The following is a 26,889-nucleotide window of genomic DNA, read 5'->3' on the forward strand; positions in this document are numbered from 1 at the left end:
ATGCAAACATTCTCAACAAAATATTAGCAAGTCAATTCAATAGAATATTAAACTGGTTAAATGACATGACCATCTGGAATTTACCCCTGGGATACAAGGATGGTTCAACATAGGCATATCAATAAATGTGATAAAATACGTTAATAGAATGAAACATAAAAATGATATGACGCTCTCAATGGATGTAGGATAAAAAAGTATTTGACAGAATGTAACATCCTTTCATGAGAAAATGCTCAACAAATTGTGTATAGAAGGAACATACCTTAACATAAAAACATATGACAGTCCCACTGTTAACATCATATTCAATGGTGAGAGATTGAAAACCTTTCCTCTAAGATCAGGAACAAGACAAGGTTGCCCACTCTTATTCCTGTCTTCAGTGTAGAACTGGAAAGTCCTAGTTAGAGCAGTTAGATGGGAAAAAGAAATAAAAGGCATCTAAATCAGAATAAAAGAAGCAAAATTATTCATATTTAAAATGATATGATCTTAAACAGAAACTTCTTAGGACTTCACTAAAACCTATTAGACCCAATAAAGGAATTCAGTAAAGTTCAGTTCAGTCGCTCAGTCATGTCCGACTCTTTGCAACCCCATCAATCGCAGCACTCCAGGCCTTCCTGTCCACCAACTCCTGGAGTTCACCCAAACTCATGTGCATCGAGTCGGTGATGCCATCCAGCCATCTCATCCTCTGTTGTCCCCTTCTCCTGCCCCCAATCCCTCCCAGCATCAGAGTCTTTTCCAATGAGTCAACTCTTCGCATGAGGTGGCCAAAGTATTGGAGTTTCAGCGTTAGCCGTGAAGTGATGGGACCAGATGCCATGATCTTAGTTTTCTTAATGTTGAGCTTTAAGCCAACTTTTTCACCCACCTTTTTCACTTTCATCAAGAGGCTTTTTAGTTCCTCTTCACTTTCTGCCATAAGGGTGGTGTCATCTGCATATCTGAGGTTATTGATACTTCTGGCAATCTTGATTCCAGCTTACGCTTCCTCCAGCTCAGCATTTCTCATGATGTACTCTGGATATAAGTTAAATAAGCAGGGTGACAGTATACAGCCTTGACATACTCCTTTTCCTGTTTGGAACCAGCCTGTTGTTCCATATCCAGTTCTAACTGTTGCTTCCTGACCTGCATATAGGTTTCTCAAGAGGCAGGTCAGGTGGCCTGGTATTCCCATCTCTTTCAAGATTTTTCCACAGTTCATTGTGATCCACACAGTCAAAGGCTTTGGCATAGTCAATAAAGCAGAAATAGATATTTTTCTGGAACTCTCTTCCTTTTTCCATGATCCAGTGGATGTTGGCAATTTGATCTCTGGTTTCTCTGCCTTTTCTAAAACCAGCTTGAACATCTGGAATTTCACGGTTCACATATTGCTGAAGCCTGGCTTGGAGAATTTTGAGCATTACTTTACTAGCATGTGAGATGAGTGCAATTGTGCAGTAGTTTGAGCATTCTTTGGCATTGCCTTTCTTTGGTATTGAAATGAAAGCTGACCTTTTCCAGTCCTGTGGCCACTGCTGAGTTTTCCAAATTTGCTGGCATATTGAGTGTAGCACTTTCATGGCATCATCTTTCAGGATTTGAAATAGCTCAGCTGGAATTCCATCACCTCCACTAGCTTTGTTCATAGTGATGCTTTCTAAGCCCACTTGACTTCACATTCCATGATATCTGGCTCTAGGTGAGTGATCACACCATTGTGATTATCTGGGTCATGAAGATCTTTTTTGTACAGTTCTTCTGTGTATTCCTGCCACCTCTTCTTAATATCTCTTTCTTCTGTTAGGTCTGTACCATTTCTGTCCTTTATCGAGCCCATCTTTGTATGAAATGTTACCTTGGCATCTCTGATTTTCTTGATGAGATCTCTAGTCTTTCCCATTCTGTTGTTTTCCTCTATTTCTTTGCATTGATTGCTGAGGAAGGCTTTCTTATCTCTCCTTGCTATTCTTTGGAACTATGCATTCAAATGGGAATATCCTTCTTTTTCTTCTTTGCTTTTCACTTCTCTTCTTTTCACAGCTATTTGTAGGGCCTCCTCACACAGCCATTTTGCTTTTTTGCATTTCTTTTCCATGGGGATGGTCTTGATCCCTGCCTCTGTACAATGTCACAAACCTCCATCCATAGTTCATCAGGTACTCTGTCTATCAGATCTAGTCCCTTAAATCTATTTCTCACTTCCACTGTATAGTCATAAGGGATTTGATATAGGTCATGCCTGAATGGTCTAGTGGTTTTCCCTGCTTGCTCCAGTTTGGCAATAAGGAGTTTGTGATCTGAGCCACAGTCAGCTCCTGGTTTTGTTTTTGCTGGCCTATAATGAAAAGGACATATTTTTTGCATGTTAGTTCTAGAAGGTCTTGTAGGTCTTCATAGAACCGTTCAACTTCCACTTCTTCAGCGTTACTGGTTGGGGTATAGACTTGGATTACCTTGATATTGAATGGTTTGTCTTGGAAATGAACAGGGATTATTTTGTCATTTTTTAGATTGCATCCAAGTACTGCATTTTGGGCTCTTTTGTTGACTATGATGGCTACTCCATTTCTTCGAAGGGATTCTTGCCCGTAGAATGGAATGGGTGAATTAAATTCAGATGACCATTATATCTACTATATAGATATAGATATATAGATATATCTACTATATAGATATAATGGTCATCTGAATTTAATTCACCCATTCCAGTCCATCTTAGTTTGCTGATTCCTAGAATGCCGATGTTCACTGTTGCCATCTCCTGTTTGTTCAGTTCCACTTTGCCTTGATTAATGGACCTAACATTCCAGGTTCCTATGCAATATTGCTCTTTACAGCATCAGACTTTGCTTCCATCACCAGTCCCATCCACAACTGGGTGGTGTTTGTGCTTTAACTCCATCCCTTCATTCTTTCTGGAGTTATTTCTCCACTGATCTCCAGTAGCATATTGGCATCTACTGACCTGGGGAGTTCCTCTTTCAGTGTCCTATCTCTTTGCCTTTTCATAATGTTCATGGAGTTCTCAAGGTGAAAATACTGAAGTGGGTGCCATTCCCTTCAGATGGGTCGTTAATACCTACCCATCTGAAATTTTTCCAAAAAATTGTAGAGAAAGGAACACTCCCAAGCTTACTCTATGCAAAGCTACCATCACCCTGATATCAAAACCAGACAAAGATATCCTCAAGAAAGAAAATTATAGGCCAGTATCGCTGATGAACATAAACATAAAAACCCTCAACAAAATACTGTCTAACTACATACAAAAACACATAGAAAGGATCATACACTGTGATCAAGTGTGATTTATCCCAGGGATGCATGGATTTTTTGATATATGCAAGTAAATCAATGTGATACATTGACATTAAATTTAAAAATAAATCCCATATGATATTCTCAATAGATGCAGAGAAAGCTTTAGACAAAGTTCAAAACCCATTATATTTCAAATGTTTAATTAATTTTTTAAAGAAATTAAACCTTTTTTGTGGTAAAATATATAAAACATACCATCTTAACTATTTTTAAGTATACAATTCATCAGTGTTAAGTACACTTAAATTGTTATGTGTGTTACAATGAACATTCATAGTGTTTAAAGTACATTAAGAAAACTCTTGAGCTCTTTTCATCTTGCAGAATTACAGCTTTGTACCCATTAAATAACAAGTCTCTGTTCTCCACTTTGCCGTCTGTGGCATACACCATTCTACTTTCTATGAATTTGACTACTGTAGGTACCTCATATTAGTGAAATTATACACTATTTGTGCTTTTCCCATTTATTGTATTTCACTTAGCATAGTATCCTCAAGTTTCATCTGTGTTGTAGCATGTGTCCGAATTTCCTGCTCTTCAAAGGCTAAATAATATTCCACTGTTATGTACTGCATTTTGTTTATTCATTCATCCATTGATGGAGACTTGTAATACTTGCACCTTTTGGCTGTTGTGAACAATACTGCTATGCCCTTGGGTGTAAAAATATCTCTTTGAGACCTTATTTTTTGTTATTTGGGTTTATACAAAGTAGAATTAGTAGATAATATGGAAATTATTTTTAATTTTTTAGAGGAATCACCATACTGGTTTGCATAGCAGCTATACAATTTTACATTCTCACCAACAATGCACAAGCTTTCCAAGTTTTCCATATTCTGGCCAACATTTTTTTTTGTTTGTTTTTCTGACAGTAACTATTTTAATGGGTATGAGGTGGTATCATTGTGCTTTTTTTTTTTTTTTCATTGTGCTTTTGATTGCATTTCACTAATGGATTAGTAATATTGAGTATCTTTTCATGTGATTTTTTCCATTTGTATATCTTTTTTGGGAAGAATGTCTATTCAACCTCTTTGCCCATTTTAAAAGTCAGTTGATTTTTTATTGTTTTGAAAGTGAAAGTTAGTCACTCAGTCATGTCTGATTCTTTGTGACCCCATGGACTGTAGCCCACCATGCTCCTCTGTCCATGGAATTCTCCAGGCAAGAATACTGGAGTGGGTTGCCATTGCCTTCTCCAGGGGATCTTCCCGACCCAGGGATCGAACCCAGGGTTCGAATCGTCTCCCATATTGCAGGCAGACTCTTTACCAACTGAGCCACCAGGGAAATCCTTCTTTGGGAAAATATCTAATCAACCTCTTTGCCCATTTTTAAGTCAGTTGTTTTTTTTGTTGTTGTTGTTGTTGAGTTTATATATCTGGATATTAACAGTGTATCAGATGTACATTTTGCAAATATTTTCTCCCATTTCATAGGTTGCCTTTTCACCCTTTTGATTGTATTCCTTGATATACAAAATGTAAAAATTTTGACATAGTCCTGTTTATCTGTTTTTAATTTTGTTATTTGTGCTTTTAGTGTCATATCAAAGAAATCATTGTCAAATCCAGTGTTATAAAGGTTTTCCCCTATATTTTCTTCTATAAGTTTTACATTTTAGTTCTTCCGTTTAGGTTTTTGATCCATTTTGAGTTTGTTTTTTTATATGATGTAAGGTGATTTCATCAAAGAATGAAAAGAAAGAATTTCATTCTTTTGCTTATGGATATCCAATTGTCCCAGCACTGTTTATTGAAAAAATGATTTTTTTTCCTTCATGGAATGGTCTTGGCACCCTTGTTGAAAATTATTTGACCATGTATGTGAGATTTTCTTTCAAAACTCTTCGTTTTATTCCATTGGTGTATGTGTATCTTTATGCCGGTACCACACTATTTTGATTACTGTATCTTTGTAGTAAAATTTGAATCATGAAGTATGAGTCCATCAGGTTTGTTCTTCTGTTTCAGGATTGTTTTGGCTCTTCTGGGTACCTTGATACTCTGTATGAGTTTAGGATGGAGTTTTCCATTTCTGCAAAAAATATCTTTGGGATGTTCATAGGGATTGCATTACATCTGTAGATCAGTTTGGGTGTGTTACCATCTTAATGATACTAAGTCTTCCAATCCATGAACTCTTTGCATTTAACATAGTCATTATCTACTGTTACATTATTTGTGTAATGAAGCATACTTTTTAAAGGAGTTGTTGACTGAGGGAATTGGGAAATTTCTTTTCATTCTTTCAGTTTTATTAAGATATAATTGACATTCAGCACTATGTAAGTTTAAGCTGTATAGCATAATGACTTGAGAAGATAATCAAAAGGTACAAAGTTCCAGTTATAAAATGAATGAATATTGAGAATGTAATGTACATGTTGACTGTAGTAAACAGTGCTGTATGGTATATTTGAAAGTTGATTCTAGAGTAGATCATAAAAGTTCTCATGACAAGGGACTAGTAAATTTCTAATGTCTGTTCGTGTATCTTCACTTGATATATCTCATGTTACAGTATTTATTTATAAATTGGCATCCATTTTGGAGAAAAAGAATAATTAAATATTAGTAGAGAGATGATTATCTGACTGTATATATTTATTTATAAGAAGAAAATGCTTGTGGCTTGATAAATAGGAAGTGAATTAAATTATCTGTTATTGACAAATAGTTTTGTTGAGATATTTAATGGTATTACTTAAGCTCAGATATAGTTTTATCTTGCCTGTTTGGGTCATGCTCAAACAAATTTTTAAAAAAGGTATTTTATTCACACCACTTAAAATTGTGTTTTCTTGAACAGAGACTCTGTTGGATTTTATTTCCTGAAGATTATCTGTGAACATTTTCAGTCATCAGAAGATACTAGTAAAGCTCAACTACTCCACATTGACATGCTTTTACAAAGGAAGGAAGACTTGTTTGCAAAGGAGAAGGTTGAAGAAATCATTATAGGTCAGTAGGATTTTTGCAGATGTTTTAGAAAAGTGTTCATATGCATGTCCTTCAGAGATGGATATCAGAACAGTAGGAAAATCCTCAGATCAACAGATTTTTTTTCTTTTTCTCACTATTTTTCCTCCCTAATATCGTTTAACTATAACAATTCACCTAACCAGATTCCACCTATGTGGTAAGCCAGGATGAAAACTAAACAAAAATAACAAAATATCAACAAAAATAGACTCAGCTTAAAACTCATCTGTAGTGGAAAATTGTGAGATGGAAAGCCTAATTTCATGTTTCAGTTTGATCTCAGATTAGTTTGTGTACCTTCAGGCAAGTCAGTAATATCTCTGGATCTTGGTTTTTTCCAACTATATAATGAAGGTTGTGAACTACAGTCCTAATTTTTTATTTCTTTTCAGCAGCAGTAGCATCCTTTTGTGATGCAATGTTATGTGAACCCTGCCCCACATAAAACAGATTAGAGTTGTTGTAGTTAAAGCAAAGATGTAGAGCCAAATCTCAGCATTCCATTAATCCCCCACCTCTCTGTAGAACCTTATACTCTGAAGAACACAGATAGTGTGAACTCTTTCTTAGAAAATTCTTACCCTAATCTGTTCTTTCAACTCTATACATATAGAGATATTACTGGAACGATAGTCACTAATGTTAACACTGGGATTTATTCTGAGTGGTGGAAGTTTTGGTGATTTGTTGTTTTTCTGTTGTTTACCGGATTGCTTGAATTTTATAAGTATGAATCATGTTTTATAAAAACAAAGGCATTGATTTTTAAAGGAAATCTTTTGACTAGATAATCTCTGAGTCTTTTGAACTCTAGATTCTATGAAGTGTATTTTACTGATGACACCTTTCCTCCGTATCCTCACTAAGAATCTAGTTATTTTTAGACCCAGTGTTGATAAGCTTGGTTATGTGATTTTCCAACCCTCAGCATTTTAATGGTAGTATATTATGAAGGGAGAAAGGATGACCTACAAGGAAATATAAAGATATCCTGATTACAAGGGAGGGAAAAACCTTATAAATTGTATAAAAACATTTTAAATACTTTTAAAAGTATAATAATATGTGAAGTTGCTAAGTCATGTCTGACTCTTTGTGACCCCATGGACTGTAGCCTCCCAGGCTCTTCCATCCATGGGATTTTCCGGGCAAGAATACTGGAGTGGGTTGCCATTTCTTTACTATACAATAATCCCTGAAGTCATCATTATGGTATACTAACAGTATAATAAAATACAATGGCTGTAATTGTTGACCTTCAATAGTCTAAAAATAGTTATGCTTCATAAACTAGAAAGTATGTTTAAAATAAATAAATTTTTTAAAAAAGACTAGATATATTCATGGATAATAGCTTTCCAGCACTGAAGGCTGGAGAAGCCACTCTGGGAGGATCTGGCTGAGATGAAAGTGTTTCATGTTGGTTTCTCTCATTGTATCAGAGATCCAGATGGTAAAACGGATTTTCTTATTGGTTCATTTCCTGGGCATTTTTCTTTCTCTTTGTTTCTTTTAAAACATGATTCATTTAAAAAATATATTTAAAAAAGAAAAACATAATTCTTAAAACATGATTTTTAGAAAAATTTAAGAACCGTAAGTGATTTAGACTTCTTAAAAATATTTTGTTTGATGAAAGTAAACTGCCAGGTAATTAGAAAACTTTATTATCTAGAATAACTACTTTTCCATGATTACAGTTAGCCAAAGTTGTATTATGGTATCCAATTATACAGTTATACTTTCAACATATTATAATATTTTAGGTATGTACTTTACAGGGCTTTTTACTTTCATGTGACTATTTTTGACTAAATCGTGGAACAAACTTTGCTGACTTGCTTGAGGGGTCAGAGACTTTTTTTTAATATAAAATTATTTATTTTAATTGGAGGCTAATTACTTTACAATATTGTAGTGGTTTTGCCATACATTGACATGAATCTGCCACGGGTGTACATGTGCTCCCCATCCTGAACCTCCCTCCCTCCCCATCCCATCCCTCTGGGTCATCCCAGTGCACCACCCCCGAGCACCCTGTCTCATGCATGAAACCTGGACTGGCGATTCGTTTCACATATGATAATATAAATGCCTTTTCAATGCCATTCTCCCAAATCATTCCACCCTCGCCCTCTCCCACAGAGTCCAAAAGACTGTCCTATACATCTGTGTGTCTTTTGCTGAGAGATTCTGTTTTCTAATCAAGACTTTTGTGGAAATTGATTGTGACAAAGGGGTGGAATTGGAAGAGGTATACAATTCTACTATAGATTAAACTTTACTTTAGTGTGTGCTAATGTATTTGAGCCCTGTAAACGTCTAGACCAGAAACAATCAGACATATTACAATTTAAAGTAATAGAGTTTATGTGTAAACATGGTCTTAAAGTATTTTACAAAGGCTTTAAGATATAATTGGCCTTTCTTGTGAACTTGAACTGATCTAGTTAGTATATAATAGTATAAACACTTCTTATTCATGATTTCTAGCATTGCTGTCTGTTCACTGATAATAACATTAAGGCACCAGATGATGATCAAATTTGGAACATAGAAAACACATTAAAAAGAAACTGGGCTGGAAAACTATTACAGATTGATGGGAAAATTACAGTGATTCTAGCAAACTCTGATTGTATTATATAGTCAATTTTGCTAGAAAAATCTAAAATTGATGATGAAAACCTGTCTGAATGTGGTTGTGTTTGTCCATTACGTAAAGGTTATAGGTTCTGAATACAGTTATTGCTCTTTATTTAATGTAATAGATCTTGATTCTTGTTTTTAGAGCTTGTTTTTTTTTTTTTTTTCAGGTCACCAAACAGGAAAACCACTGGCATCAGAATTAATAGGCTATTTCCACAACATTATTTGGAAACAAGCTGCCAGAAGTTTTGAGGTTTGGGAATAATCTATTTTTATTCTTTATATTCTTTCTTCACACTAACAAATAAAACAGTGTGTTCACTATAAAGATCATAGAGCATCAAATACTTAATAATCTCTTTCTGCTTATATACTATTTATTAAATGTAATACAGAACATTAATGGGCAGTGGACAAGAATTTATTTAAAAATGCTAAGATGTGATTCATCCCCACTGGGAGTTTGTTGCTGTTCAGTCTCTAAGTCAGTGTCTGACCCCTTGCAACCCCGTGAACTACAGCACACTAGGCTTCCCTGTCCTTCACTATCTCCCAGAGTTTGTTCAAATTCAAGTCCATTGAGTCAGTTGGTGATGCTATCTGACCATCTCATCCTCTGCCATGCTCTTCTCTTTTGCCTTCAATCTTTCCCAGCATCAGTGTCTTTTCCAATAAGTCCGCTCTTTACATCAGGGGGCCAAAAAATTGGAACTTCAGCTTCAGCATCAGTCTTTCCAATGACTGTTAAGGGTTGATTTCCTTCAGGATTGACTGGTTTGATCTCCTTGTAGTCCAAGGGACTCTAAAGAGTCTTCTTCAGCATCACAATTCAAAAGCATCAATTCTTTGATGCTCAGCTTTCTTTATGGTCCAGCTCTCACATCCATACACGACTACGGGAAAAACCATAGCTTTGACTCATATGGACCTTTGTCGGCCAAGTAATGTCTCTGCTTTTTAATACGCTGTCCAAATTTGTCATACTTTTTCTTCCAAGGAGCAAGCATCTTTTAATTTCATGGCTACAATTAACTGTCCACAGTGATTTTGGAGCCCAATAAAAGAAAATCTGTCAATGTTTCCACTTTTTCCCCTTTTATTTGCCATGAAGTGATGGGACCAGATGCCATGATCTTAGTTTTTTGAATGCTGAATTTTAAGCCAGCTTTTTCACTCTCCTCTTTTACCCTTATCAAGAGATTCTTTAGTTCCTCCCTCTCTATCACCAACTCCCGGAGTTCACTCAGACTTACATCCATCGAGTCGGTGATGCCATCCAGCCATCTCATCCTCTGTCGTCCCCTTCTCCTCCTGCCCCCAATCCCTTCTAGCATCAGAGTCTTTTCCAATGAGTCAGCTCTTCGCATGAGGTGGCCAAAGTACTGGAGTTTTTCAGCTTTAGCATCATTCCTTCCAAAGAAATCCCAGGGCTGATCTCCTTCAGAATGGACTGGTTGGATCTCCTTGCAGTCCAAGGGATAAGGATAAGAGGCTTATGGAAGCTTCCTGATGGGAGATACTAACTGTGAGGTAAACTGGGTCTTGTTCTGATGGGTCATATTCTGATTGAATATGTAGTTTGCAGGTATTGTCTCTAATTTCATAGGTTGCCTTTTAATTTTGTTGATGTGAGGGAAGAAGAGAGAATATTGATTGCCACTATGACTTATATTCATCAAGGCTGGTAATAAAATGCACTTAGCATCCAACTAAAGATGTGTTTTGGTTGACTAAAAATTTCAGCATTACCATTTTTTGTTTCTAGAGATGACTTGGACCAATTAGGGTCGAATGTAGAAATATCTCTGTAATTTTGTTATTTCTTATTAAATTTTAGGTACACAATTTTGATGATGCCCTGCACTGGTACTGTTATTCTCTGAGATTTTATGCAGCTGATCAATCTGATCTGGACTTGGCCAAGCTACAGAGGAACATGGCTTCTTGTTACCTGCATTTGGGACAATTTGATAAGGTCATTTAATTTATCTCTTTTTCAAAAATAGCATATGTTATAGGCGGTGGCAGAGAGATAATTACAATGTGATATCTTGACTATTAGGTTAGGATATCTGAGAGTTCCTTCATACAGGACAAAGTCAAATTGATAGTTTCCTGACTCACACACTAGTAGAACTTCCCAATAGGAGAAAGAATTTATAGACTCTTAATTCCATTGCTTACTATTTATTTTTAACTCTGTTCTGAAAGGTAGTGTATCATTGGAATTCATGAACAGAGTTATCTGCTACTAACCATCTGCAGTATTGTCCTTTGAAGCAGAATAAATTTTAAGGTAAACACTTTTTTGGGTCAGGCACTCAGTTAGAACAAATACTTGGATGAAATATCATTCTTTTACTTTATGGGTTAGCTCTTGCCTTTCTACCACTATTTAAAAAGTTCAGCAATTGGTTTCTTATCAGGACAAAATTCTAGAAGGTAAAATAGATAAAACTTGTTTGAGGATAGAGCCATTCCTACTTCCCAAAGCAATTGGGACATTTCTTCCTTTGCTTACATAATAGTATGCACATGATGGGAAGGGAGTATATTATATTGCCTTGTTGTAGGACAAAGAAACGGGATGGACAAGTATGGACCCAGTATGAAGCTTTTGGTTGCTTTTTAAGTTTTAATGACAAATTTAGGGGAAAATATGTGATTAAAGGATGTAATTATAGACATTTTCTTTGAAGATTTGTTCACTTTGAAGGATTATTTGTCTGAATGAATACTTCAGATTTTCTTTCACAAGAGTATTTACCATTTAGTTTGTATAAATTCAGTCCTGAAAGAGAAGTTGAAAGTTTATTTACTTCATCGTATTTCTACACAGGCTAACATTTAATTGTTTCAGAAAGATAGTTGACTACTATTTATTTAAAGACCTGAAAAGATGTCACATAGATTTTGTTACCTAATTAATTATATTTCTGCTCAGAATACCATTAACTATTTCAGAAAGTTAATTTCCCACTGCTTACTTAAAGACGTATAAAGAAGAGAATCACAAAGCTTTTGTGACTTCTATGATTTGTGTTAATCTGGAAGATTGAGAAGTACTGAGACCTAGAGCTGGGAGATGGATGCATCTGCAGGCCAAGGAGGGATATCTCATCAGCTCATCAAGATGGAAAGAATATTGTATGAGATACTGTAATAGTCTCTGAAGTTACAAAGATGAACAAGTTGCCTTCAGCTCAGTAAAGCAGTTGGCATCAGGGTATCCTAATGAGCAAATCAGAAGATTATGGCAGTGGGGAAAGTTTAAGTTGGAAAGATTCCATAAGTCAGGCACATAGGTAGTTGGTATCACATAAGCTCATCAATCAGGGAACAGGTCTTCAATCATTGAGATTTGGACTCAGATGCAGGACTAAAATCTTTATATCACTGGGCGTATGTGTACATAGACTAAAAAAAGCAAGGTCGAGCTCCAAACCTAAAGTGACTGGCTCTAAAGAGGAGCTCAAGCATGGGGAGCCAGACTGCAGTTACCTAAAAGAGAATACAAAGTGAAGAGATAATAGAGTTTTCTTTCTTTTTTTTTTTTTTAAATTTTATTTTATTTTTAAACTTTACATAATTGTATTAGTTTTGCCAAATATCAAAATGAATCCGCCACAGGTATACATGTGTTCCCCATCCTGAACCCTCCTCCCCCCTCCCTCCCCACACCATCCCTCTGGGTCATCCCAGTGCACTAGCCCCAAGCATCCAGTATCGTGCATTGAACCTGGACTGGCAACTCGTTTCTTACATGATATTTTACATGTTTCAATGTCATTCTCCCAAATCTTCCCACCCTCTCCCTCTCCCACAGAGTCCATAAGACTGTTCTGTACATCAGTGTCTCTTTTGCTGTCTCGTACACAGGGTTATTGTTACCATCTTTCTAAATTCCATATATATGCGTTAGTATACTGTATTTATGTTTTTCCTTCTGGCTTACTTCACTCTGTATACTAGGCTCCAGTTTCATCCACCTCATTAGAACTGATTCAAATGTATTCTTTTTAATGGCTGAGTAATACTCCATTGTGTATATGTACCAGAGCTTTCTTATCCATTCATCTGCTGGTGGACATCTAGGTTGCTTCCATGTCCTGGCTATTATAAACAGTGCTGCGATGAACATTGGGGTACACGTGTCTCTTTCCCTTCTGGTTTCCTCAGTGTGTATGCCCAGCAGTGGGATTGCTGGATCATAAGGCAGTTCTATTTCCAGTTTTTTAAGGAATCTCCACACTGTTCTCCATAGTGGCTGTACTAGTTTGCATTAGAGTTTTCTAAGACTTGAAGCAATGCTTCTTAAATTTCCTTTGTGTTAGCTTTGGTTCTAGAGCCTAGTGTAGGACTGAGCCTATAATTGGGAGTTCAAATGGTATTAGTAGTGAGGAAGGGAAGAATAAGGCAGCAGGAAACCAGGTGGGTTCTAATATGTATACTCGGTTTGTGATTATATCATTTAAGGCTAGATTGCCTACTTGATTACTATTAGTTTATTTCTCCATTTTATTTTTCTTGTCTTAAACTTACCAGATACCGATTTGATACCCTCCATATAAGAATAGTCTACTGTGCACTAAGACAGATAGAAAGGTGAAAAAAATCACACAGTTCATCATATTTTACTATTTTGCTATTCCCACCTAGCCTGGTTAATTTTATTTTATGATTTTTTCACTCCTTCCCTTGATCTATTTGAGCATTGTTCAGAAATTTTTTTATTCATGTTTATTGAATCTGATAAAATTTCTTAGTTTTCACATGCTAAGTTGCTTCAGTTGTGTTCTACTCTTTGCAACCTTATTGACTGTAGCCCACCAAGCTCCTCTGTCTATGGGGTTTTCCAGGCAAGAATACTGGAGTGGGTTGACATGCCCTCCTCCAGGGGATCTTCCCAGCCTAGGGATCGAACCCACATCTCTTATGTCTCCTGCATTGTCAGGCAGGTTCTTTACCACTCCTGCCACCTGGGAAGCCCAAGTGTTAGTCGCTCAATCGTGTCTGATTCTTTGCAACCCAATGAACTGTAGCCCACCAGGCTCCTCGGTCCCTGGAATTATCCAGGCAAGAATACTAGAGTGGGTAACCATTCCCTTCTCCAGGGGATCTTCCCAACCAAGGGATCAAACCCAGGTTTGCTTTGCAGACAGATTCTTTACCATCTGAGCCACTAGGGAAACCCACAGTTTTCACATAAGCACTAACTAAAACGGAGTCTTGTTGACTTTCTGTCTTACTCTCCACCAACCCTTGGTAATTGTGAAATGTTTTTTTATCCCTAAGCCCAAAGCTTTATCCTTTGTTTTAGCCAAAAAAAAAAAACACAACAAAAATTAATTTTCTGGGTTTGTAGCCACTGACATCAGCTCCTCTCCTCTTTATCCATTCTTTCTTCTCGCTTATCTTGGAGAAAGAAGTAACTTTCCCATGGGACCTTCTCTACAAATTTCAGTGCTAGTTTTTTAATCTTTTTCTCTCTACTGTTTCTTTCCCTGTCACTACAATTATTTTTATGCCTTCTCTATCCGAAAGCTTTCCTTCAACCTGTCATCCTCCCCAAATTATAGTTTGTCCTTCTTTTCATTACCAAAGTTTATAACCTAAAATTACTGCCTATATTTTTTTAGTATTCATTCATTCAAAAAATATTTATTAACTGTCTACTACATGTTAAATACTATTCTAGGCACTGGGGATATAGTAGTGACCAAAGTAGACAAAACTGTCTACTCCTACAGAGTTTATATTCTACTGGAGACACAGACAATGAAAAAATAAATGTTATGGTATATTAAAAAGGTCAACATATTTTCTGTACAGAACCAGATGGTAAATATTTCAGGTTTTCTAGGCCACAGTCTTTCTTGCAAGTACTCAACTTTGCAGTTGTACCATGAAAACATCTGTAGACCAAATGTAAACAAACTGACATGACTTTGTGCTAATAAAACTTTATATTTAGGAACATTAAAATTTGAATTTCATATAACTTTTTGTGTCATAAAGTATTCTTCTTTCGATTTTTTCAACCCTTAAAAAAAGTAAAGCTTAGCTTGATAGATGGTAAACTGGATGTAGCCCAAAGGCCATAGGTTGCTGATCCCTGTTATATTAGACAGTGATAAGTGCTAGAGAAAACTAAGTAGGAAAGGGTAGTAAATGTTTTAGAGGAGGAATGAAGGGTTGTAATTTTACAGAAGGCCTCAGTGAAAAGGTAGTTTTTGAGTAGAAACCTGAGGAAATGGGGGATCTAGCTATAAATATCTTAAACAAGAGCATTCCAGACAGAGGAGTAGCAAGTGCAAAGGCTGTGGGGGATGTGGGAGTAGGAGCATATGGGTGGTGTTTGACGAACAGCAGAGAGATTAGTGTGTCTGGAGCTAAGGGAATATTAGGGAAAGTAGGAGATATGATCAAGGAAGTAGCAGGGAAACGGATTTGTAAGAAAGACATTGTATTTTATTGTAAAGATTTATGTCATTAACTCTTGAGATGGAGAACCAGTGAGGGAGTTTGAGGCAGAGGAGTGATAATATCTGACTCGCATTTTAATAAAATCACTCACTCACTGTGTTGAACAGATTGAGCTGGGTGTAAGAGTAGAAGCAGGGGGAAGAGGTAGGATGTTGCTGAAATTATCTAGGCAAGAGATTATGGTGGCATGAACCAGTATGGAGGAAGTGTGAATGGGGAGAAGTGGTCAGATTCTAGATAGAATATGAAAGTGGAGGTGAGAGAATTCTCTGACACACCACATACAGGATAGTAGAAAGTGAAAGTGAAGTTGCTCAGTCATGTCCGACTTTTTGCAGCCCCATGGACTGTAGCCTACCACACTTCTCCATCCATGGGATTTTCCAGGCAAGAGTACTGGAGTGGGTTGACATTTCCTTCTCCAGAGGATCTTCCCAACCCAGGGATCAAACCCAGGTCTCCCACACTGAAGGCAGACGCTTTACCATCTGAGCCACCAGGATAGTAGAGGGAAAGACAAGTTTTTGGCCTCATCATCTACTCCCCTCTTCATGATTTTTATGTCCATGATTCTATAAATTGCTCTTTTGAATATCACTAGTGACCTTTTAAAAAACTTTTTTACCATACCATGTGGCATGTGGGATTTTGGTTCCCTGACCAGGGATCAAACCTGCATCCCCTGCATTGGAAGCACAGTCTTAACCACTGGACTGCCAGGGAAGTCCCACTAATGACCTTTTAATGATAAAGTATAATGATTTTTTCTCAGTCCTTCTTGTTTTCTGGTCTTTCTAGCACAAAAGAATATAATACTGTCAACTACTTTTTCCCTTCTAGAAACTTTCTCCTTGGCTTCTATAACATACTCTTTTTCATTGAAGTATAATTGATTTACAATGTTGTTAGTTTCTGATTTACAGCAAAGTTATTCAGATATATATATACACACATATGTATTTTCATATTCTTTTCCATTATTGTTTATTATAAGATACTGAATATAGTTCCCTGTACTGTACGGTAGGGCCTTGTTGTTTGTTTTATATATAGTATTTTGTGTTTGCTAATCCCAAACTCCTATTCTATCCTTCCTCTACCCTCTTTCCTCTTTGGTAACCGTAAGTTTGTTTTCTCTGTGTGATATACTCTCTTAATCCTGTGCTCTGACTCTTCCTTTTCTATTTATGTTACCAGCAGTCTCTTCCCAAATGTTGGATGAGGGCAGGTTCTATGTTTATCTCATTGTCCATTTTATCCTTAACACTGCATGAACATTCTGGGTACATGATAAGTTTTCAGTAAACATTTTAAAATTTATTTTCTTGGTGTTTTATAAGTTTTCAGTAAACATTTGTTGAATTTATTCTTTTATTTCAGTTGTACACTATGCCCTCAGTAATCCCTCAGCTGCTTTCTTAGCTTCAGCTCTCCATTCCCACATCTATATCTCTAACCTTGATCTTTCTCACAGCCCACTTCTACCTTTTTACTGTCCTTGGGTATATACATCTATCTAAGACTGAAATATCACATTCATGGACTCTTTCTTCTCCCTCTATATTTAGTCATGTTCCACATCTGGTCACTTTTACCTCTGCATTACTTTTGCCAACTGTCTCGTCTTCCATCTTTACCTTACTATCCTAGTCCAAGCCTTCATTACCTCTAAGACAATTGGAATAATCTTATAAATGATTATTATATCTTGCTAAAAATTTTCACTGGCTCACTATAAATAAAGACCAAATTCCTTAGACTTAAGGTCCTCCGTAATCTTTAAATAAAATAATCCTATTTTATTTCCTGTACACATGTACTGTGTTTGTCCCCAACTGAAGTACCTGCTGCTTCCTAACCATACTACATGTTTTTCTGCCTCTGTAACTTTTCCCATGCTTATGTATTGCAAATTACCTCTTCTGTATATCCCTACCTTTTGAAATAACTTTTTCAAAGCCTGGATTACAATGACAGTCTTAGCTTCCTAAGGAAATTTCTGAGTCTTGGTCTTCCTCTAAGATTTTGTTACACATCTGTTTTTACCTAGGTACTTATGTTATGTCTTCTCTTCTAGTTATTTGTATACCTGTTTTGTGTGTGTGCTCAGTCATGTCTGACTCTTTGCAACTCCATGGACTGTAGCCTTCCAGGCTCCTCTGTCCATGGAATTTCCCAGGCAAGAATACTGGAGTGGGTTGCCATCTCTTCCTCCAGGAAATATTCCTGACCCAGGGATCAAACCCACGTCTCCTGCATTACAGACAGATTCTTTACCCTGAAGCACAGGGAAGCCCTATACCTATCTTAGCTCCCTATTAAATTGATACCTCCTCTAAGATAGGGCTATGTCTTTATTTTGTCTGATATCTAGCATAGAGCCTATTGCATAGTAAACACTCATTATATTAAAAAAATAGTCATAGAGACTCCATAAATGCTTGTCAGTTTCCCTGATATAGGAATTCTATTTGTTCATGCTATTTGTGTCCTTCCTACTGTGGATAATTGGAAATTAAAAGTAACCAAATATGTGAATGTCTTGGATTATCAGAAGTGAATGAGGTTATGTTATTTTAAAAATCATCCCATTATTCCTTTCTCTAGCTCAGTTCCTTTCTTTTGACATGAAACATTGAGTCATAGATCATAAATCAATTTGAATGGGTTAAAGAGGTTGGAGAATCTATTTTCTGAACTCTTAGTAGGTTATGTTACAGATTCATCAGTTCATGTATTTGGTGACATCACTCTGAGATAACAATGCTAAATATAGGTAGTTTCTTTAGTTTATTTTTCTAACTTGTAGAAATGTAAATTTTTAATCACCATTATCTATTCAGTATCTCCAGTACATTTTGTGAGGCAGTATTAAACTCTGTAGTTTCATAGACATCAAATCTGTCTTTGGGAAATTTGTAGCACCTTAAGCCCAATACCCTAATTTTTTTTTATTTTCGAAGGTGTTAAAGTGTTTGGCTTGTGAAAGTCATAGACTTGAATGGACAGACTTTATATGGGAGAAATGAGCTGGGGTTACAAGTATAGGAGTAATTTATTGCAACTTGATATAATGGAATTTACTGCAAATCATAATAAAACTTTAATATTTGTTAAGAGAAGGATAATGGATTCTTTTGGTGATAGTTTATAAGTTAATAGTCATACACAATTGAATACTCTTTAACTCAGTACAAAAATTCCATCCTCAGCTTGTATCTGCAGTTTAGATACATGAATGTCATTGTATCACTATAGATTGATAAAACTAAAGCATAATCTCAAAGCGCAGTATGGTCATAAGACTTACAACAGCCCCAAGATGAGACTCTTTATAGAATATTTATAAGACCTAAAATGCAACCAACCATGTCTCATGTGTTGGTTTTATATTGGTTCTGTTTGCTATATGAAATACCAAAAATCATGCCTTTCCATTATAGGAGTGAAAATGAGCTTGTAATCAGCAGAAGTAAACGAATAACATTCACTAGATGGCACTGTGGCCTCTGTTAGTACAATAATAACTTATCAGTGATTTTGAAGCAATTTTGTGATTCTTTGGCAGGTATAGCTTTCCCCACAAACGTTTCTGTATGGATGTAAAAGAAAGTTAGCACTTAAGTAACCCTGAGGTAAAGATTAATGTTTACTCATTCTTGGTACAGCCATAATGTAAAAACACTATAATTTAGGTTTTAAGTCAACAAATATTTATTGAAATCTAATCTATGCCTGATAGGCTTCCCAGGTGACACAGTGGTAAAGAATTTACCTGCAATGCAGGAGATGCAAGAGACCCAAGTTCAGTCCCAGAATTCGGAAGATCCCCTGGAGTAGGCAGTGGCAACCCACTCCAGTATTCATGCCTGGATAGTCCCATGAACGAGGAACCTGGTGGGCTACAGTACATAGGGTCGCAAAGAGTCAGACACTACTGAGTGATTGAGTGCACACGCGTGTGCGTGCGTGCGCACACACACACACAATCTATATTGCCTCGTACAAAGAATGTTCAAGTACTGCATAGTTGCACTCATTTCACATGCTAGCAAGGTTATGCTCAACATCCTTCAAGCTAGGTTTCAATAGTATGGGAATGGAGATCTTCAAGATGTACAAACTGGATTTAGAAAAGGCAGAGGAATCAGAGATCAAATTGCCAACATCCATTGGATCATAGAAAAAGCAAGGGAATTCCAGAAAAACATGGACTTCTCCTTCATTAACTACACTAAAGCCTTTGACTGTGTGGATCACAATAAACTGGAAAATTCTTAGAGAGATGAGAATACCAGACTACCTTACCTGCCTCTGGAGAAACCCATATGCAGATCAAGAAGCAACTGTTAGAACTGAACATGGAACAACAGACTCATTCAAAATTGGGAGTGGAGTATGTCAAGGCTGTGTATTGTCACCCTGTTTATTTAACTTATATGCAGAGTACCTCATGTGAAATGCTAGGCTGGATGAAGCTCAAGCTGGGATCAAGATTGATGGGAGAAATGTAATAATCTCAGATATGCTGATTACACCACCCTAGTGGCCGAAAGTGAAGAGGAACTAAAGAGCCTCTTGATGAGGTTGAAAGAGGAGAATGAAAAAGCAGTCTGAAAACTCAATGTTCAAAAAACTACCCTGTACTTCACCATTTCCTGGAACTTGCTCAAAACTCATGTCCATTGAGTCGGTGATGCCATCCAACTATCTCATCCTCTGTCATCCCCTTCTCCTGCCCTCAATTTTCCCCAGCATCAGGGTCTTTTCAAATGAGTCAGCTCTTCGCATCAGGTAGCCAAAGTATTGGAGTTTCAGCTTCAACATCAGTGCTTCCAATGAACACCCAGGACTGATCTCCTTTAGGATGGGATGGTTGGATCTCCTTGCAGTCCAAGGGACTCTAAAGAGTCTTCTCCAACACCACAGTTCAAAAGCATCAATTCTTTGGTGCTCAGCTTTCTTCACAGTCCAGCTCTCACATCCATACATGACTACTGGAAAAACCATAGCTTTGACTAGACAGACATTTGTTGATAAAGTAATATCTCTGCTTTTTAATATTCTGTCTTGGTTGGTCATAACTTTTCTTCCAAGGAGCAAGCGTCTTTTACTTTCATGGCTGCAGTCAACATCTGCGGTGATTTTGGAGCCCCCCAAAATAAAGTCTGTCACTGTTTCCACTGTTTCCCCATCTATTTGCCATTAACTGATGGGACCAGATGCCATGATCTTAGTTTTCTGAATGCTGAGTTTTAAGCCAACTTTTTCACTCTCCTCCTTCACCTTCATCAAGAGGCTCTTTAGTTCTTTCACTTTCTGCCATAAGGGTGGTGTCATCTGCATCTCTGAGGTTATTTGATGTTTCTCCCGGCAATCTTGATTCCAGCTTGTGCTTCCTTCAGCCCAGCGTTTCTCATGATGTACTCTGCATAGAAGTTAAATAAGCAGGATGACAGTATCCAGCCTTGACATACTCCTTTCCCTATCTGGAGCCAGTCTGTTGTTCAATGTCCAGTTCTAACTGTTGCTTCCTGACCTGCATACAGATTTCTCAGGAGGCAGGTAACGTGGTCTGGTATTCCTATCTCTTTCAGAATTTTCCAGAGTTTGTTGTGGTCCACACAGTCAAAGGCTTTGGCATAGTCAACAAAGCAGAAGTAGATGTTTTTCTGTAATTCTCTTGCTTTTTTGATGATCCAACGGATGTTGGCAATTTGATCACTGGTTCCTCTGCCTTTTCTAAAACCAGCTTGAACATCTGGAAGTTCACGGTTCACATACTGTTGAAGCCTGGCTTGGAGAATTTTGAGCATTACTTTACTAGCGTGTGAGATGAGTGCAATTGTACAGTAGTTTGAGCATTCTTTGGCATTGCTTTTCTTTGGGATTGGAATGAAAACTGACCTTTTCCAGTCCTGTGGGCACTGCTGAGTTTTCCAAATTTGCTGGCATATTGAGTGCAGCACTTTACAGCAACATCTTTTAGAATTTGAAGTAGCTTAACTGGAATTTTGCATCATCTTTTAGAATTTGAAGTTGCTTAACTGGAATTACATCACCTCCACTAGCTTTGTTCACAGTGATGCTTCCTAAGGCCCACTTGATTTCGCATCTAGGTGGGCCTAGATGGGTGTCTGGCTCTAGATGGGTGATCACAACATCATGATTATCTGGGTCATGAAGATCTTTTTTGTACAGTTCTTCTGTGTATTCTTGCCACCTCTTCTTAATATCTTCTGCTTCTGTTAGGTCCCTACCATTTCTGTCCTTTATTGAGCCCATCTTTGCATGAAATGTTCCCTTGGTATCTCTGATTTTCTTGAAGAGATCTCTAGTCTTTCCCATTCTATTGTTTTCCTCTGTTTCTTTGCACTGATCCCTGAGGAAGGCTTTCTTATCTCTCCTTACTATTCTTTGGAACTCTGCATTCAAATGGGTATAGCTTTCCTTCTTTGCCTTTCACTTCTCTTCTATTCATAGCTATTTGTAAGGCTTCCTCAGACAATCGTTTTGCCTTTTGGCATTTCTTTTCCTTGGGGATGGTCACAAACCTCCATCCATGGTTCTTCAGGCACTCTGTCTATCACATCTAATCTTTTGAATCTATTCGTCACTTCCACTGTATAATCATAAGGGATTTGATTTAGGTCATACCTGAATTGTCTAGTGGTTTTCCCTACTTTCTTCAATTTACATCTGAATTTGGCAGTAAGGAATTCATGGTCTGTGCCACAGTCAGCTCCCTGTTTGATATCAATGAAAGATAAATTCGTAGCTTGATATCTTTTGGCCTCCCATATAATATGATTTGGGGCTGTAGATACATGAAAGAGTCTCTTCATATTATACCTTAGGGATTGGTTCTCCCTACCCTGTTTTGTTTCATTCTTCTCAGAACCAAGGTAACTTTTTTTGTAGTCTCCTGAGAATGTGGATAAAAGTGAGTTTACTTCTGATTTACCTTTAGCCTAAGAGTATGGTCCCTTGAGTTTTGATGTCTATTTTCCTGAGCTAGTTTTGCTAAATTAAAGTTAGCATTTGCCTAGGTTTACAAATGCCCACCAGAAAAAGAAAGTCGCTGGACTTCTCTCATGGTCCAGTGGTTAAGACTCCATTTTTCCAATGCAGGGATGCGGGTTTGATCCCTAGTTGGCGAACTAAGATCCCGCATGCTGCACAGCATGGCCAATAGATGAATAAATAAATTTTTTCAATGGCTTTAAATCTCCATTTACTTCTTTGGGACCTCACTTTTCCTTAGATATTTCTTGGTAATTGCTTTACTAGTCAGTTGCTTTTGGAATTAAAAAAAAATGTCATGCAATGTTTTTGCTTGTTTTAAGTAGGTTTGACATATAAAATGTGTTTTGTTGGTTTGACATATATAATATGCCCTGTTTTCAGGAGCAGAATTCTTGATTTCTATTGCATTGTGATAGAACAGTTCTTTAAAGATTTTTCTTATGTTCATGACTTTTCATTATGAGTGTCCCTAAGCCAGTGTGACTATATTGATAGTATTAGTATGGTAAGATCTTCCTTATATGTTTTATGAAAACACACTAATATTCCTTTTTTTTTTTTCCCCAGGCTAAAGATGCGGTTATCAAAGCTGCACAACGTGATCCTAGAAACATTTTCACTCAGTTTTATATATTCAAGATTTCAATCGTGGAAGGCAACTCTGGCAGAGGTATAAATGTTATATTGTCTATTAACACAAAGAATAATCATCTTTGACCATAAAAGAAAAAAGTAGTCTTTAAGACAATGGAGTTGGGTATATGTATGTATGTATATGTGTATGTGTGTATATATATGTGTGTGTATATATATATATATATATGGTAGCTTCCCTATGTAAAGATGATACAACCATACAACAAGAAACTATGGAAGGTTGCATAAAAATAAAAGCAAAAGGTCTACCTACTGAAGGAATAGGAACTAGGCAGATGTCGGATAAGAATTAGGGGGAAGTCTTGTCACTGTAGACTTTTTTATACTTTGTCATTTGAAACAGCCTATTAAAAATTAACCTTAAAAAGCTGGGGGCAGGGAGAAATTATAATTCAGTCAGTTAAGAATTTGTCTTTAGAGAATGGAAGTCTCCAGGATACCTTTTAATTGTTTTCACTTAGCCTGGGAGGTTATCAGTGAGATATTTGGCCCTGAAAATGGAATTTCTCTCCACAAAGTTGACAGTGTTAAAATTGCTAACATGAACCTTATCCCATTAGTGCTTTGTCCTTTCTATTAAGTTAAGCATAGTTTCCTTGCTTGGTGTCTGCACACATGGGTATCTTGACTTGGTTATCGGTTTCCATATGCTGTGATATTATTCCTGCTCAACTCTGGATGACTGAGCAAATCCTGGAGCAATGTGAACTCCAGACTGGTTGCCCTTTGTTAAGGGTACAAGGAGAGAAACTGAGAAACTTGAGTTAATGGGTTCAAACAGAATTTATACTAATCCAGTTAAGCAGCTATTTATGAATACTACTGTATGTGCTGGAGAAGGCGATGGCAGCCCACTCCAGTACTCTTGCCTGGAGAATCCCATGGATGGAGGAGCCTGGTAGGCTGCAGTCCATGGGGTCGCGAAGAGTCAGACACGACTGAGCGACTTCCCCTTCACTTTTCACTTTCATGCATTGGAGAAGGAAATGGCAACCCACTCCAGTGTTCTTGCCTTGAGAATCCCAGGGACAGGGGAGACTTGCAGTGGACTTCATTATTCACTCTAAGAAAAAGATATTTTTTCTTTGAAAAAGAAGTGTTCTAGGTTATAAAGTATACCTGTATATTAATTAAGGAATAACAAATTGCAATCAGCTCTTTATCAAGGTTAATATTGCTTTCAATGTCTGTTATTAAGGTTTTTATTAGAGACTTCTGGGCATTTATTTTTCTTGATATATTATGCTGAAGTATAGAAGCACTTGAAACTTTTGTCAGCAGAAGTAGCAAAAAAATAACCCCACAAAACCAGATTTCCAGTTAAACTTTTTCTTTTAACATTCTATTAAAATTATTTTACTTTTTAAGCATAACATAAGCTCAGTCTTTTTATTTCTTCCCCATTTATCTGTGATCATTTTTAGTCATACATACTTACTGAAAATACATACAATAAAATTTATTATTGCCTAGTGTAGGATTTTATGAGATTTATTTATATTAGTAACTGACATGAGTGTATGACATGACAAATTGACAATTGCATACACTCATGTAACCAGCACCACAATCATGATATAGAAGAAAAAATTAACTTCATGCCCCTTTGTTGTCTCTCCTTCCCACTACTTCTAGCCATTCCTACTAATCTCATTTCTCTCTATAATTGTACCTTTTCCAGAATATCATATAAATGAATTCATATAATATGAAGCTTTTTTTCTTTCACTTAGTATAATGCATTTGAAACTCATTCATACTGTTGTGTGTGCCTTTGAAACTCATTCATACTGATATAGTTTGTTCTTTTTTTATTCATGTAGTATTTCATAAGTATGAATGAATTTTATACATTATACATTTGCAATTTATACATTTACCAGTTGAAGGATATTCAAATATTTTTCAGTGTTGATGATTATGAATAAAGGTGTGATAAACATCTATTTACAGATTTTGTGCAATGACAAGATTTCACTTCTCTAGGGTAAATATTGAGGGATATGTTTGCTGGGTCATATGATAAGTATATGTTTGTTAGAAACTTGCCAAGCTCTTTTCTAAAATGGCTCTACAGTTTTATGCTCTAACTAGCTATATGTTAAAGTTCCAGTTGATCTGCATCCTTATAAGCACTTGGAATTGTCCACTGGAAAATTTAGTCATTCTAATTAGCAGGTTGAGATATCATGATAAGGTTATAATTAGTATTTCCACAATATCTAATATTTGACATCCATACATCTTGTTTGATGGAGTGTTTGTACAAATCTTTTGCCCAGTTTTATATAAGGAGCTTTTATATTCTTATTGAATTTTGAGAGTTCTTTATATATTTTAAATACAAGTTATTTATCAGATATGTGTTTTATAAATTTTTTCTTTTTATTTTCTTAGTGTATTTCATGACAAGTTTGATGAAGTCTAATTTATATTTTTTCTTCTTTTATGGATCTTTTTGGTATTGTAACTAAGAAATCTTTACTTAATCCATAATCACAAAAAGTTTTCCCTATGTTTTCTTCAAGAAATTTTGTGGTTTTAGGTTTAAAGTTTATGGTTAGTTCTGTGATCCATTTTGCATTTTTTTGACTTAAGGTATGGATTGAAGTTCCTTTATTGGCACATGGCTACCTAATTATTCCAATTTCATTTATTTATAAGTTCTGTCCTTTCCCAACTGAATTTCCTTTGCACCTTTAATGAAAATCAGCTGTGTATGGGTCCCTTTCTCGACTCTTCATTGTGTTCCACCGATCTATTTATCTTTACACCATTCCCACACTGTCTTGATTAATGTAACTATATAGTAAATTTGAAATCAGGTGGTATTGGTCCTCCAACTTTATTCTTCTCATTCAAATTGTTTAGGTTAAGTCTTTGTACATCTCTGTGAATTTTAGAATCAGTTTTTTCAATTTCTACAAAAGTAAATATTGATTGAGATTCCATTGAATGTAGATATACATCAGTATGGAGAGAATCAACATCTTCCAATCTGTGAAATGGAGTTATATACCTCCATTTGTTTAGCTCTTTAATTTCTCTCAGAGATCTTTTCTGTCTTTTATCATATCAGTCTTACTCATCTTTTGTCAGATTTATCCTTAAGTATACTGTATATTTTATGCTATTTCAAATGGCATTTTTTAAAAATCTTGGAGTTTGATTGTTCATTGCTAGTATGTAGAAATACAAATGATTTTTGTATATTGATCTTGTATCCTAAAGATTTCTAAATTCACTTATTGCTTTCAGTAGCTTCCTTGTAGATGTAATGTTATCTACAAATAAAGACAATTTTACTACTTTCTGCCCAATCTGGGTGCAGTTTTTTTCATGTGTTATTGTACTTGTTAGAATCTCTAGCACAGTGTTGAGTAAAATTGGTAAAGAGCAGATATCCTTGACTTTTTCCTGATTTTAGAGGGAAACCATCCAATTTTCAATCATTAAGTATGATGTTAGCTATAGGTTTTTCATAGATACTTTTCATCAGATTGAGGAAGTTCCCTTCTGTTTCCAGTTTCCTAGATGTTTTTAATCAGAAATGGATGTTGAATTTGGTCATGATTTTTTTTACATCTATTGAAATTATCAAGTTAAAAAATTTTATTGGAGTATACTTTAATAGTAATTAAACTAAAGTATTAATGCAATATTGTATTAGTTTCAGGTGTACAACCAAGATAGTCTGTTATACATATACATATGTTGACTCTTTCTTAGATTCTTTACCAATATAGGCCATTTCAGAGTATTG

General features: G+C 36.2%; 1 protein-coding gene across 2 annotated transcripts in view; it reads left to right on the forward strand.

The window, feature by feature from the left end:
- Positions 1–26,889, forward strand: part of TEX11 (testis expressed 11) — a 203,776-nt gene that overhangs the window by 95,749 nt on the left and 81,138 nt on the right. For both annotated transcript variants that reach the window (XM_061409806.1, XM_061409807.1), the window contains exons 14-17: positions 6,136–6,287; positions 9,125–9,210; positions 10,795–10,932; positions 23,037–23,139. In XM_061409806.1, coding sequence (XP_061265790.1) covers positions 6,136–6,287; positions 9,125–9,210; positions 10,795–10,932; positions 23,037–23,139 — 479 coding nt within the window. The remainder of the gene's footprint in view (positions 1–6,135; positions 6,288–9,124; positions 9,211–10,794; positions 10,933–23,036; positions 23,140–26,889) is intronic.

The sequence above is a fragment of the Bos javanicus genome, chromosome X, assembly GCF_032452875.1.
Source record: "Bos javanicus breed banteng chromosome X, ARS-OSU_banteng_1.0, whole genome shotgun sequence".
Lineage (NCBI taxonomy): Eukaryota > Metazoa > Chordata > Mammalia > Artiodactyla > Bovidae > Bos > Bos javanicus.